At 30.0% G+C, this 12816-nt stretch overlaps 1 protein-coding gene across 3 annotated transcripts in view; it reads left to right on the top strand.

The window, feature by feature from the left end:
* LOC118200294 (potassium voltage-gated channel subfamily KQT member 1-like) overlaps positions 1-12816 on the top strand; it is a 640573-nt gene that overhangs the window by 561307 nt on the left and 66450 nt on the right. For 2 of the 3 annotated variants that reach the window (XM_085823701.1, XM_085823700.1), the window contains exon 5: positions 10225-10353. The exons of the other annotated variant lie outside the window; for it this stretch is intronic. In XM_085823701.1, coding sequence (XP_085679827.1) covers positions 10225-10353 — 129 coding nt within the window. The remainder of the gene's footprint in view (positions 1-10224; positions 10354-12816) is intronic. 3 annotated transcript variants of the gene reach the window in all.

Raw genomic sequence — 12816 nt, 5'->3', positions numbered from 1 at the left:
TAATGATGTTGAAGAATGGATGGGACAAGACGAAACTTGTGAAATTTTAGGACATGCAGAAATAGTTGCACTGGTGAAAGACAATGTGGATAAAAATGAAGATGAATCAGAAAACGAAGAGCTTGAAGACAACGAAAAGGCTAGAAGTGATGACCCATAGTGAAGGACTGAAAGCTGCTGAAGGAATACTCCGTTACATGGAGAAGCAAAGCGCATCTGGTATGGACATTTTATTCCTCCATCACCTACGGGATGAAGCTGCACGATGACGGAATGAGTGTGAGAGACAATTTACCATCACACGATATTTTTTTACCAAGAACTACTAATAATTTTTCTTCGTTTTTGTATGTAAATGTTTTACTCAATTATCTTAGGGTATTTGTTCTTTTAATGACTCCTATTGTGCTAGAACATAACACAAAAAGTTAACATTAATTTAATTGTATGCTGTAGTTTTCAGAGTCCAATATTGTACTACAAAGGTCTAGAGTAATTTACAATTCAATATCGTAAATTATTCTGAAAAGCACACCCGTTATTCCTTAAACCTCGACAGTCTCTCAATGTCGAGTTTGTCTTGTCAATGTCTTGTGGATGTCGAGTTTGCGGGACTATACTATTACAAGTCTTGACATTTCAAATGTTTCGAAATGTGGCTTATGTACTTGTTAAGTACTTTACCTAACTGGTCCGGATATAAGACGATATTTTTTCTCTTTCTGCTGTAAATCATCTTTAGAATTGCAGAATTGTCTTAAGACCTACCCAAAATGTACTGTAACTTTTTTATGTATGCATAATATGGTGATTTCTCATAAAATGAATAAGAATAATTTGTTTCCGAAATGAAATTAACTTGGACTAAAATCAACTTAGACTAAACGGAAAATTCGCAGCAAAATTTAAAGGATGCATAGGAAGTCTCTTTGAATTAGTCTGAATGAACCTTTCATTTGGACTAGGTTTAGGAACATTTAAAACCAGAATTTTCATTAGAAATTTCACTTATTGAATTTTAATTTAACGACATTTTTCTTGTAGGAATATTATATGATTAACTGACTGCAACTCTTATCTTAAAACTCATTTTGGAGATTTCATGTACTTATAATCGTGTTTCCTTTTTATGACTTACAACAAAGTCAAGCTCCAACTAACTGCAGAAGACTTTCGATTCTTCAATCCTGCTCTTAAAAAGAATTTGCTACCTCATATGTCACTTATAATCCTTTTTTACCTAGGCCAGATTTCTTTTAGTACCATTATATTCGATCTTAAATGTCTGAGAGATAATTTCACACAGTTTGATTTATGACTACAATAGCTGTACCATCCAACTTAATGCCAGCTTTCAGATTAGTTGCAAGTGTGCGATAGAAGCGATGTAAACTTTCCTGCTGTATTTTTATAGAGCATTAAAGTTGGCATAAACTCTTTTCGGACAAATTCTTAAGATATTAGAGCGATATCCAATCCCGCAGAAGTTAAACATAATAAATCACATTATATCATTTTTAAAATCCCCAGTTGACTGCTCACATAATAAGAAATCCAATAAATTTATTATAAATGAGAAATAAAGACTGGGTTAATAAGGAATAAAATTTAGAAATGAAGTTTCTGTCATTCTTATCTGCCTTTTTATATTTGCTTGTCCTTAATGATATATTCTCCAATAGAAGCGGTTTTAAGGAAAAAAAGCTCTAGCCCAAGTTTACGAGAATAACCAAAAGATATTGCATTTTATTGAACTATAAAACTTTGGCAAAAGCATTACGGCACTTTAATATTACTTTAAATTTTAGATATGATGATGAGGAAGCAATTTTTATGTAACTTTTGAATGATGCTTCAGGACTCTACCAAAACATCTAAAAACAAGTAAGAATTAAATATTATCTGAAAAATAAAATAGACTTTAATTTTAATTTCTACATGTAATAAAAATCCGTATGAAAATTAATTTTGTGTAATTTAAATCAAAGTATAACTTAAAAAGAAACTTTTAAAGAGTAAAGTGAACGTATGGATAGGTAATGTGTATAAAACAGTTATAATTATAAAAGTAAAAATAGAAAAAATATTACTTTATTGTAATACTAAATATTCGAAAAGCTTTTTTTATTTTTTATTAAGTCAAAATGAAATTTTTATGTTTCAATAAAGTTTATATAGTTTTCTTTATTTCCAAAAACTGGAACTAATGACACGCGTTGTTTAAAATATCAAATTTTATGCTTCATATATATCTCTGTGTGTATCTTGCTTTTTAAATGCTGTCATACATTACTATGTTCTAGAAACACGAAATATGTGTGCTACCAAAATACTTGTGTTCGATGCTTTTTATATAATTGAAGATTTCCATTTGATTCTTCTTAAAAGCTAAACAGTTTGGATAAATATGTTGAAAATGAAATGTGAATTACAAATGGAGTTTTCAAGGCATATATTGGTTACAAGTAAAACCGATGTGATTTATCTAAATGAGTATTACACTCTAATAAAACAGAAACATGTAGCAAAAGTATTCTAAATCGTTATTCACGTATGAATGATTTCAGCCGCAGTTGTCGATGCGCTTTCCTACATTAGGTTTTTCCATCATGTATTTTAAAATAATTACAATAACTTGTGCTAGAAGTAAGAAAAACACCAGAATACTTCAGTCTTTTCCATTTTTTCCTTAAAAAAGCTGAAAGCAATAAATGCTAAAAATGCTGATTAATTATTTTTATTATTATTAATACACACAATGTTATTTTATTTCCAGTAATAGAAAACAATTAATTTGTAAAATCATTGCCAGGTGAAGGCATGCTATTTAGGGAATTTCCCTCAAAAAATTTCTTATTGCTTATAATTCTCTGTTCAAAAACTGCAATGCAATAAATAAGGCTTGCTTGAAAATGCATTATAAATTACCTTTGCACAAGATAAAAAGCTTTACGAGATTTTAATGTATTGGAACAAATTTTTTATACAAATAAGAACTTCATAGACATAAATCTCACTACCATGTCAGAACACTAACCTGGTATTAGGAAACAGTAGTGAAGTTTTCTTTGAAAGATCGTGCACTAATTTTGACATGTTTTTAAAGGTAGGATAGTATCATAGTAACTGCATTGAGAGCTATGGAGCACATATTCAAAAAATTGTAGTTTTTTATTCAACATTTTTTAAGATATACGTGAATTCACATATTGGCGCGTTTTGAAGTTTGGTATATTTGTCATAAGCGATAACAACGCCAAATGTGGTTTACGTTCTTCGTCAAAATTATTTGAAAATATGAACGGTGACATTTTTCCCTCTCGTCTGCAATAAAAAAAGGGAAGGAAAATACGTTGCTATAAATTAAGATGTTTGATAACTGAATTATTGGTGCAAACTGAAAAACATTTGCCAAAATGTTTGAATTTCTACTTAAATTTCGCACCAAATTTTACATAATTTAATATGTAGGCATAATTTGAATCGTAGAATCGAAATGTGGAAAAAAGGGGCATGCCACTTAAAAAAAGTCATATTTTGTGTCAAAAAACATATATTAGAAGATCACTATATATAACTTATCCTAAGTTGCATTTTCGATATATATATTATAAGTTGCGCTTTCGAGACATGAAAAACGCAATTTGAATTTCGCCAATCGGCCCAGTAGAACGAAAGATACAGAACTGTTTTTCCCCTCCCTCGCAGTGTTCATTAATTTAACAGATACAATTTATGATTAAAAAAGAAAAATATAAATTTTGCAAACTACATCGCCCACTGTTTCTGTTTACATTGTGCTTTGTCTAAGTGTAGATGCTCAATGCATGGAGAAGGCAAATAATGTGTAGAACTTCTGCACAGAGTGCATAAGATCAGAATGAAAAAAGCGTATTTAAAATTTTGTTACGAACTAACATGTATTCTATTAAATAACTAAGTATTCTATTTAATACGTGAATATGACACGATAACCATAGTATATATATGTTACTGTGAAAGACCGAAATTGGAGAATGTCGACTTTCACCGGAGAATGTTAACATTCACCAAATACGTTGGTGAAAGATCGAATATTGCACTACATTCTTGTATATTCGGACCCTCACCGGTGTATGTCGACAATCACAGATATGCTCTGGTGTAAGTCGAAAAGAGAGGTCATAAAGTGTAGTTTAAGTTGTTGCAATAATTAAGATTTGAATCACATAATTTAGTAAGTTTTTTATTACTGTAATTTTATTTTCTCATTTAGAACGTACTGTATAATTAAGTAAGTTTTTAACTTCTATTATTTTCCTTTCTCATTTTGAATGTATTGTGTGTTTTAGGTTCTCATGTTCTTAAGTTCTTATTTCAAGTTTCAAGTGCTTTTATTCGCGACTGAATTACGGAGAAGAAAATATATTATTGTTATATGTTCAACATTCACCATTAGTACATGGTGAATGTCGACATTGACCGGTGTAAGTCAGAAATAAGTGTATTTGGAAAATATTTCTGACATACAACAAGAGACTATGTGAACGTTGACATTCATCGGTGAAAGTCGACATTCTCCAGATTTCGGTCTTTCACCGTAACATATACATAAATGTATCTCCTCATAGAAATCGCCCTAACTTCGTGAGGGGATGAAGATCAGTTAATCGAACGTCTGAAGCAAATAACATTTCCCTCGCCTTTAGGATCTGAACTCCTTTTGTCTTGATTATATTTGGAAAGTACCATTTTTGCCAATCCTCTCCCATTTGTGATTTGTTATGTTGTTTGAGAATAATAAAAATGCCAATTGGACATTCTGAAAGAAGAAAGGTTATTCAATGATGGAAGAATAGTCGCATTTATGATTTTTCGTTAGGATTTTCGTTTCGATTTATGTTTATGAGCTTAAGAATCTAAGAGTTAAAATCAAAACTACTTATTAGCATTTACTATTAAGGGATTAATTTAATAGAATTATCAATCAAGAAAGGATTACTGAGTTCTGCGGAAAGATAAGCTTTTCTTTTTTGATGTCAGCACTATTAAGGTCAAGGCAAGGCGGTATTATAAAGTGTAAGCAAATAAATCGGCATTCCAGTGAAATAACTTGGATGTTACATTGCAGAAAAGTTATAGACAGTATCGATAGACTGCAAAAAAAATAGTAGATATATTTTCCGATATCAAATCTGACGATACTTCGATATCAATTCTGACGATATCAATACAATATATCGATATCAATACTTCGATATCAATTCTGACGGGGAAAGAAGACTATCACAATGAAGTAAATATGTTTAAAAGTGTAAGCGGCAAATTGGCATTCCAATGAGATAACTGGGATTTCACATTGCAGAAAATTCTGGAAGATAAATGTTTTAATCCCGCAGTTTCAGCAGATGACTTAGATACATCAGAAGAATTTAAAGACACCCGAATAACCAAATGTCAGATGTTTATAATCACTGTTCATCACTATTCATTTTCAGGAAAAAATGTCTTTTTGCATGCTACTCATTACTGAGGCTTTTACAGATTCTACAACTATTGTCAGCAGTAAAACCATTAAACGATAGTAGTTCGACTCTCACTTGATTTTTATTTGTATGTATTGATTTACTAATTGTCTATACCTCGCATTTTTACCATAATCAGTTTTCTGCCACTAAGCCAGTTAATTACTAATTCCGCTTCATCTGCATCAGCAGCTGTTATAGCATAGAAGTAAGTGTGTAGATATTCAAGTATGTCACCAACGATTGTTATATAACTATACTTCGTAAATGAATAATTAAGTATTCTTGATGTTTTAAAATATTTTCTGTGTTAATTTCTCTTTTGGAAGCAGATATGTGAACTTGATTTCTTAACGAAGCAAAAAAGTAAAGTTGCGAAATTTCATCGATTACAACAGCAAAGAAAAGGCGCGAGCCAAGAGATAATTATTTCTCCTTCACTTGCAATCCATAATTACTTTTTTATTGATCTTAAATGACTTTCTGAGCAATTAAGAACGGCACGTTCTCTCAATGGTTTTTCCAAATGGAAAATAAAAGCCGAAAACACGCAATTTTTCGATTAACCTTCACTGTTAGTTACTGAACTAGAAGTATTTATGAAGTTATTTCTCTCGTGAATTTAATCTTTAAAAGAAAAAAATAGTAAAGAAATCTTGATATGTGCCAATTCCTTGCATCAAAAAATAACTTTCTGAAGATCTGGATTTATCTGAATTTTTTAACCAATGTGTAAATTAGATGTGTAATGATTATCTGTGACTCACATTTAAAAATTATCTTGATTCATATAAATAAGCTCTGCATAAATATAATTTAAAATTTTCAGCAAATTATTGTTACAAATCAATTCTAAACATGACTGCCTTTATATAAATTTATCATATGTTTTCGATTTTGAAATGCCATCGATTATAAAACTGCAATTTTAATTTCAAATGCACCACAGAGAAAAGTACTTTGGAAATAAATGTGTGAAGTCAACTTTAATAAGTGGATAACAAAAGCTTATCTACAATTTATTTTAACAATAATATTTCGATTTAATTTAACGACTTGCTCTGAAAAATTTTAAGGATTTTTAATCTCTTCAGCGCCGAATTTTTTAATTGTCAAAAATTAAAACAATTCTTTTTGGGGGGTTCAGTTAGTTTTATTCATTTTATATCAACAGCACATCAATGTGCGAGAGTAAATAGGTAAAAAACAATAAACATATACAAAATGTAGTGTCCACATATGTCGCCACTGAAAGTTAATGGCAAATTATTGAGTGGAAATGCTTCACATATTCAATGTATATCGATTCTTTACATTTTTTGAAACTGTAGAAGTTCGTCTTAAGCAATTTTTTTCATGACATTTTGGAGAATTTGAAGCTAAACCTTTTTTAAGATAGTAATCTACTACACAATATAACCTAGAGGACAAAGCAGTGATCATTCAGTAGAATAAAATATTATCAGCATTGTCTTACGACAAGAGTTTTGTTTTATTACTGAGCCATACTTTATGGAATAGTTCTCCAACAGATTTTAATTTATTTCACTTTGAATAATTTTAATTAAAAGAAACTAAATTTTTCTAACTATTGGGATCATAATTCTTTCTTTTTGGTAGTATCTACACTTATATTATTGTATTTTTAAGTCCATTCTTTTTAAGAACAGGTGTTTGTAAGCATCGAATGGCGCAAAAATTATTATATTATATCTAAATACATATGACAACAAATTAGGGTCGCCGCGTGGGTATTAGGCGCCCCTGTTCAAATTGAAATTTGGCACCCCTTTATGGAGTTCTGTTGCACACTTATAAAGTGCTGCAGATTATATGTGAAATACTCTTTTGTAATATTCAAAATTTGACTTGAAATTGAAAAGGTTGAAAAGCTTAAAAATTATAATATTAATACACGTTTGTCTTATTGTTTTTTATTATTTCATAAATTTTAAAAACAAAACAATGATAAAACATTTTTAAGTATAAAAATTAGAAAATATATTCAAATATTGATTCTCCTAGTTTTAGCAGCTACAAACGCACGTATCAATTCCTTTATATTTAATTTATTCAAAATTTCGCTCACTATGGATATAATTGACAAGTCAGCTAATCTCCGATTACATGCGCCATGGTTGATCACATATAGTTTTTTATAAATTGAAGTTTTGAAAAACTTCGTTCTCCAGTAGCCACTGAAACTGGCAAGGTTAAAGAAATCTGTAAAGCTATTGCAATATTCGGAAATGTATCGGTAAGATTGTTTTCATAAATATAATTTAAAACATCAGTAGGTGGCATATCCTCTTTGGTAAAACATCGCAAAGATTTTATTTCTTCTAACAAATTTAATCCAATGTCCTTTTCATTAACATTTTTAGTATCCGTTAATTTTTATTCTAATTCTTTACAATGTTTTAAAATTTCATTGTCACTCCAGTTTTTTAAATTAGGTATATAGTGTACTACCTTGAAGTAATTGTAATGTTCTTTTAATTGACTGAATCTTTCAGTAATTGAAGAAATAACAGTGTCTAATATTATATTTTAAAATTCAACCTTAAATTTTTGTCTTGGATTGTTGATTGGTTCGCCTTTTTGTTCATCTTGAAATAGTTTCTTTTTAAACTTATTTCGACTTTGTGGAAAATCAGTATCCACCCCCAAATCATCAGCAACTGATTCTTACATGGCCCTTTTTGGGGCTAAAATGGTAAACTAGAACCTGAAATAAGCAATAAGGTATCTGGTTTACTTCACAAAGTATAACTAAATGTAAAATAAAAAGATTGAATAAATTTGCATGCAGTAATCGTAATAAAATTTTTCAGAAATGACAGCTACTTGAGAGGGTCGAGCGAGCCCATGGCTGAGTTGTCTTACCACATCCAAAAATACCAAGAAAGAAAACTATTAAACACACAAAATAAAGAAAAAATAGAAAATACAAAATATCAAAATACACGTGCCCTTAAAGTGATGAAAATATATTTAAGTTGAGAATACAATAATAATTTTGAATGGCGACATTTGATTGCTACATTTAAGAAATGTATGTATATTATCATTGCACAAAAAAAAAGCAAACTAAACAACGACGTTGAGCCCCAACAGCTTCTCAGCACATAAATACATGCCGATACAAAGCATTCCCAATTCCTGTTGTTACATGTTACAAATTCTTAGATTTTTAACACGTTCCGTAGTCATATCGCTTTAAATATGATCGATCTATCTACTTCTGTGCTATTCTACAGTACATCTGGATATTCATAATCTGAATAAATCAGTTCTAACTCTTAGGCTTTTAGATATTCACACCTTCATCCAGGTATTATTAACATTAAACTCAATTTATGAAAGAGAATATCTAAACGAAAGTAGTATTTTTAAATTTAAAAACCGCAATTATTTTCAACTTTCGTATTCACATTAATTGTGTAATACTTCTTTAATATAAATCATACTATTGCCTAAGATTTTATCCATTGTAATTAATTTTCTGGTATTTTTTCACTGTAAAATAAAAAGAACGTTTCTAGTAATCCAAACTTATATGCTTGCTGTTGCTAAGTTTGCATTGGAATTTAGCATTTCCTTGAAACTACGTTATAAATCTATTAGAATTTGCATAATAATAAATCACCGTAAAGATATTCATTAAATTATAGTAAAGTAAAGGGAGTTTTTCGTTCAAACAAGTTAAGAGTTGCTTTGATCTAAAAGAAAAATTATGCTTAGTAATAAAAACCGTTTAAATTTCAAGATCCTTGTTGACCATATTTAAGATGTTAGCATTTATTCGTACTCAAATTCAGTCTATTTTATCTCTCATTTCTTCTAGAGAAAATTAATCTGCAGAATAATTTGTGCCTGAAGAAGTAAGATTTGTCTGTTGTTTTCTAAAATCCATTTAACCTCTTCATTTGAAATTAAAAAAGGAGAATATAAATTGTTTGTAACTCTTTTTTGCACAAATTTTAACTATCACGACTTTAGGAAGGAATTCGAATTATCTTTTACAAAACTTATTTTGAGTTGAAACGATTCAAATAGCCTGCGGCATTTTGAAACTTCCTTTTAAGATCAATGCAGAAATATTTGAAAAAATTAATTAAAATGTCGCTTTTATGATCACATTTCTGAAGTGGTTTTAATTTCAGTAATGTGCTACAAATAAAATTTCTGAACTCTAAAATCTTCAAAATGTGCGTCAACGAGTTGACCTTTGTAATTTTCACCAACGAGACAAACACTTCGTTTTTCCATTAAAAACGATTATCATTAATAATTAATTTTCTTAAGCAATCTTACATACAGGAAGTAAAAGAATTATATATTCCAAAATATTAGACGTCCTCAATGAATTAAGTTTATTCTGCTGTTTTTCCATTGCTAGCTATAAGAAAGAAATGTTTTTAAATTTGAAAATGACGCCTATTTATGTATTCTTACTACTAATACATTACTAATGTATTCTTTGCATAAAACCGTTTAAATATGAATTTCTTGCATTTCATGACATGTGGAACAAAAATTTAAGGTTCGTCTAAGAGCTACAAATTTATAAATATGTTTGTAATGGGTAAATGCGAGATGGAAATGCGCAAAATTTATAATGGGAAGCCATCTATCGTCTTTACGCCATCACAATTTCCACAAAACTCTTCCTATTTTTCCTTTCCTGTGTAATTTCTTACCTGTTTTGATTTTTCAGGAGTTGTTTACGACGCTGTACATCGGGTTCCTGGGCCTCATTTTCTCGTCATTCCTGGTATTCTTGGCAGAGAAAGAAGCGAATCCAGATAATTTCAGCAATTTCGCTGACGCACTTTGGTGGGGAGTAGTAAGTGATCTTTCTCCTTTTACTCCTTCTTTCAAATGGATTTAGTTTGAAAGTCTTAATATCGGTAGCAGTGCCTTCTAATAATGGACTTAGTATGGTTGGTAGGTACTGATCGTTCTATCCTTTGAAGTAAAGTAATTGAACTTTACACCTGAAAACTTCAACTTATTTTTGTTAAGAATTGCTCTCCTTTACCGAGCAGAGGAGTTATTTACACTGAAAAGACTGAAATAGACCATTACATAAATACGAGTTGTTTTGTTGAAATATCGTTGCGTTGCAGTGAATGAGACTACATGCAGCTTGTTATTTTTTCAAAATGCGTTTTTCTTGTTTAAGGTAATGTTGTCGAGGAAAAATGAATATTTCATGGGGCAGATTAGCTAGCAGACTTTTGTGTTTCTCACAGCATACGTAATGAAATGTATATAATTACAAAGAGTAAATATTCGTTTGAAAAGTAAATTTCTCAATTATCTTATTATTCGGATTTAGTAAAACATCTTAATTTCACTTGATGAAAGGCAAATCAATTATGAAAGGCAAAACAATTTGAATTTATGAAAGTATACAAACAAAGCGTGAAATAGATAGACTGAAGCTAATAAACGTTAATTTTATGATATCTTATCTCGTTTATTTGCACTTTGGTAGCTGAGGATGACGTTCGGTAAAACCATCTAAACTAGTCCTTTGAAAATTTGCAAATATAACGCATATTTTTGGCTACTAAATTAATAAATTTTAATTTTATTTACATGTTTGGATATCTTGAAAACAGAGAATGACTAATTTAAAGCGGCTTATATTTACATGACACTTATAAACAGTAACCTATAAATATACCAATAAACAGTAAAGAAAAGCAAATAATGCATAAGAAACAAGCTTCAGCAAATAATGCATAAGGCTTATGAAAAGAATAACAACTTTTAAATGTACAAAACTATTCATAGATTTAAATGCTTTTTAAATAACAAATCGTTGAGTAATGCACGGAAAAAATATTGAATATATTACAATCTTCGGTTTTCAGGTTTACATTTTAAAACCCAGTTTAATTAATACATTTCAACTCTCAGGAGAAAGATTTCAGTACATCAGTGCTGAAATAACATGTAATTTGTTTCAACATAAGAACCAAAGCATCAAAGCTTGAAAGGTCTGGAGCTTTTAAACACTTAAATAATGAAAGATCTTAAGCATTTGGATGCAACAAACTTAAATAAAGAACATCTTAATTCTACCACTATCGCGTACGGTAAATTCATATTTTAAAATCTAATATAGTTAAATGTGAACTACATTTTACAATACATGAGGCACCTTCAGATTACACTTGTGGTTCAGTTTCACGCTTTTAGTCAAGCCTTTTATTTAAGTATGCAATATAAATTTTATCCTACATTTAAAAAATATTCGAATTTGTTGTTTTACCATATATAATATATCCTCTTGTATGAAAAATAACAGTTATTAAAATATTGTACCCTTCTTACCTTCCTCAAAAATATCTCAGAATTGTAAATTCAATAATCTTTCAATTATAATATTTCTCATTTATATACTTCTACCGGTTTTCAGAAATCTTGGACAAAGGGAAGAAAAACATTTTGTCTCGTTTTCCTCTACGACTCTCAATGTGAAAAGCATCTGTGATTTAATGTTTCGCGGAAACTTTCTCTTTACATGTATCCCGACATTCCTTTCCATTGGCTATGGTTTTTAAGAAAGCGGAATATTCAAGATATCCTAATGCTTACCTTCGTTCACCTTATAAAATGATATTCCAAACGGTTAACGGCCGCTAATCAGTAGCAATCTGGATAAAGTGAGCTGCTCGTTCGCACTTTATTTTATCGCCGTCAGTGTGGTAAGTTTAGAGACTTTGAAAGAGTTACTGATCTAATTCAAAATGTTAATGATTAAATATGTGGATAAATGTCTAATGCTTTGAAGAATATTTCGCAGCGCAGAATTCCATTCTCTCAGCATATATGAAAGGAATTTGGGCAATGGAGAGAGGTGTTAGTTTCATAGAGCATCGTGGATGTAGAATTCCTTCTAAGAAACGAAACAGGTAACAAATTCAGAAGTTAAACTAATGGAGAGTAAATTCGAACTATAGTTCAAAGGAATTCATGCCTTTATACTAATAAAGGTTATTCATGCCTTTATACTAATAAAGGTTATTCATGCCTTTATACTATAATATGTTAGGCAGTAATCTTAGTAGAGACATTCAAAACAGAACATTTTTTCGCTTCATGTGAACAGATTGCCAAATTTATAGAGGGTACGTGAATTAATTATTCGCTTTACAAGTGGTGAAAATACAGTTGTTGAAGAAGGTAAAGTTCTCTGATTGATAAATTTAGGAGAATGTTATATTCTTCAGACGTTTTGAACTTCAGTAAACTGAACTAAATTTTAGACTAGCTTGAAATGGACTCACAGCTTTCA

This window comes from Stegodyphus dumicola, chromosome 9 (assembly GCF_044657685.1).
Source record: "Stegodyphus dumicola isolate Sdum_Otavi_A_Nest chromosome 9, ASM4465768v1".
Taxonomy (NCBI): Eukaryota; Metazoa; Arthropoda; class Arachnida; order Araneae; family Eresidae; genus Stegodyphus; species Stegodyphus dumicola.
The sequence above is the reverse complement of the archived record's forward strand: the minus strand, read 5'-3'. Positions and strand labels throughout refer to the sequence as shown.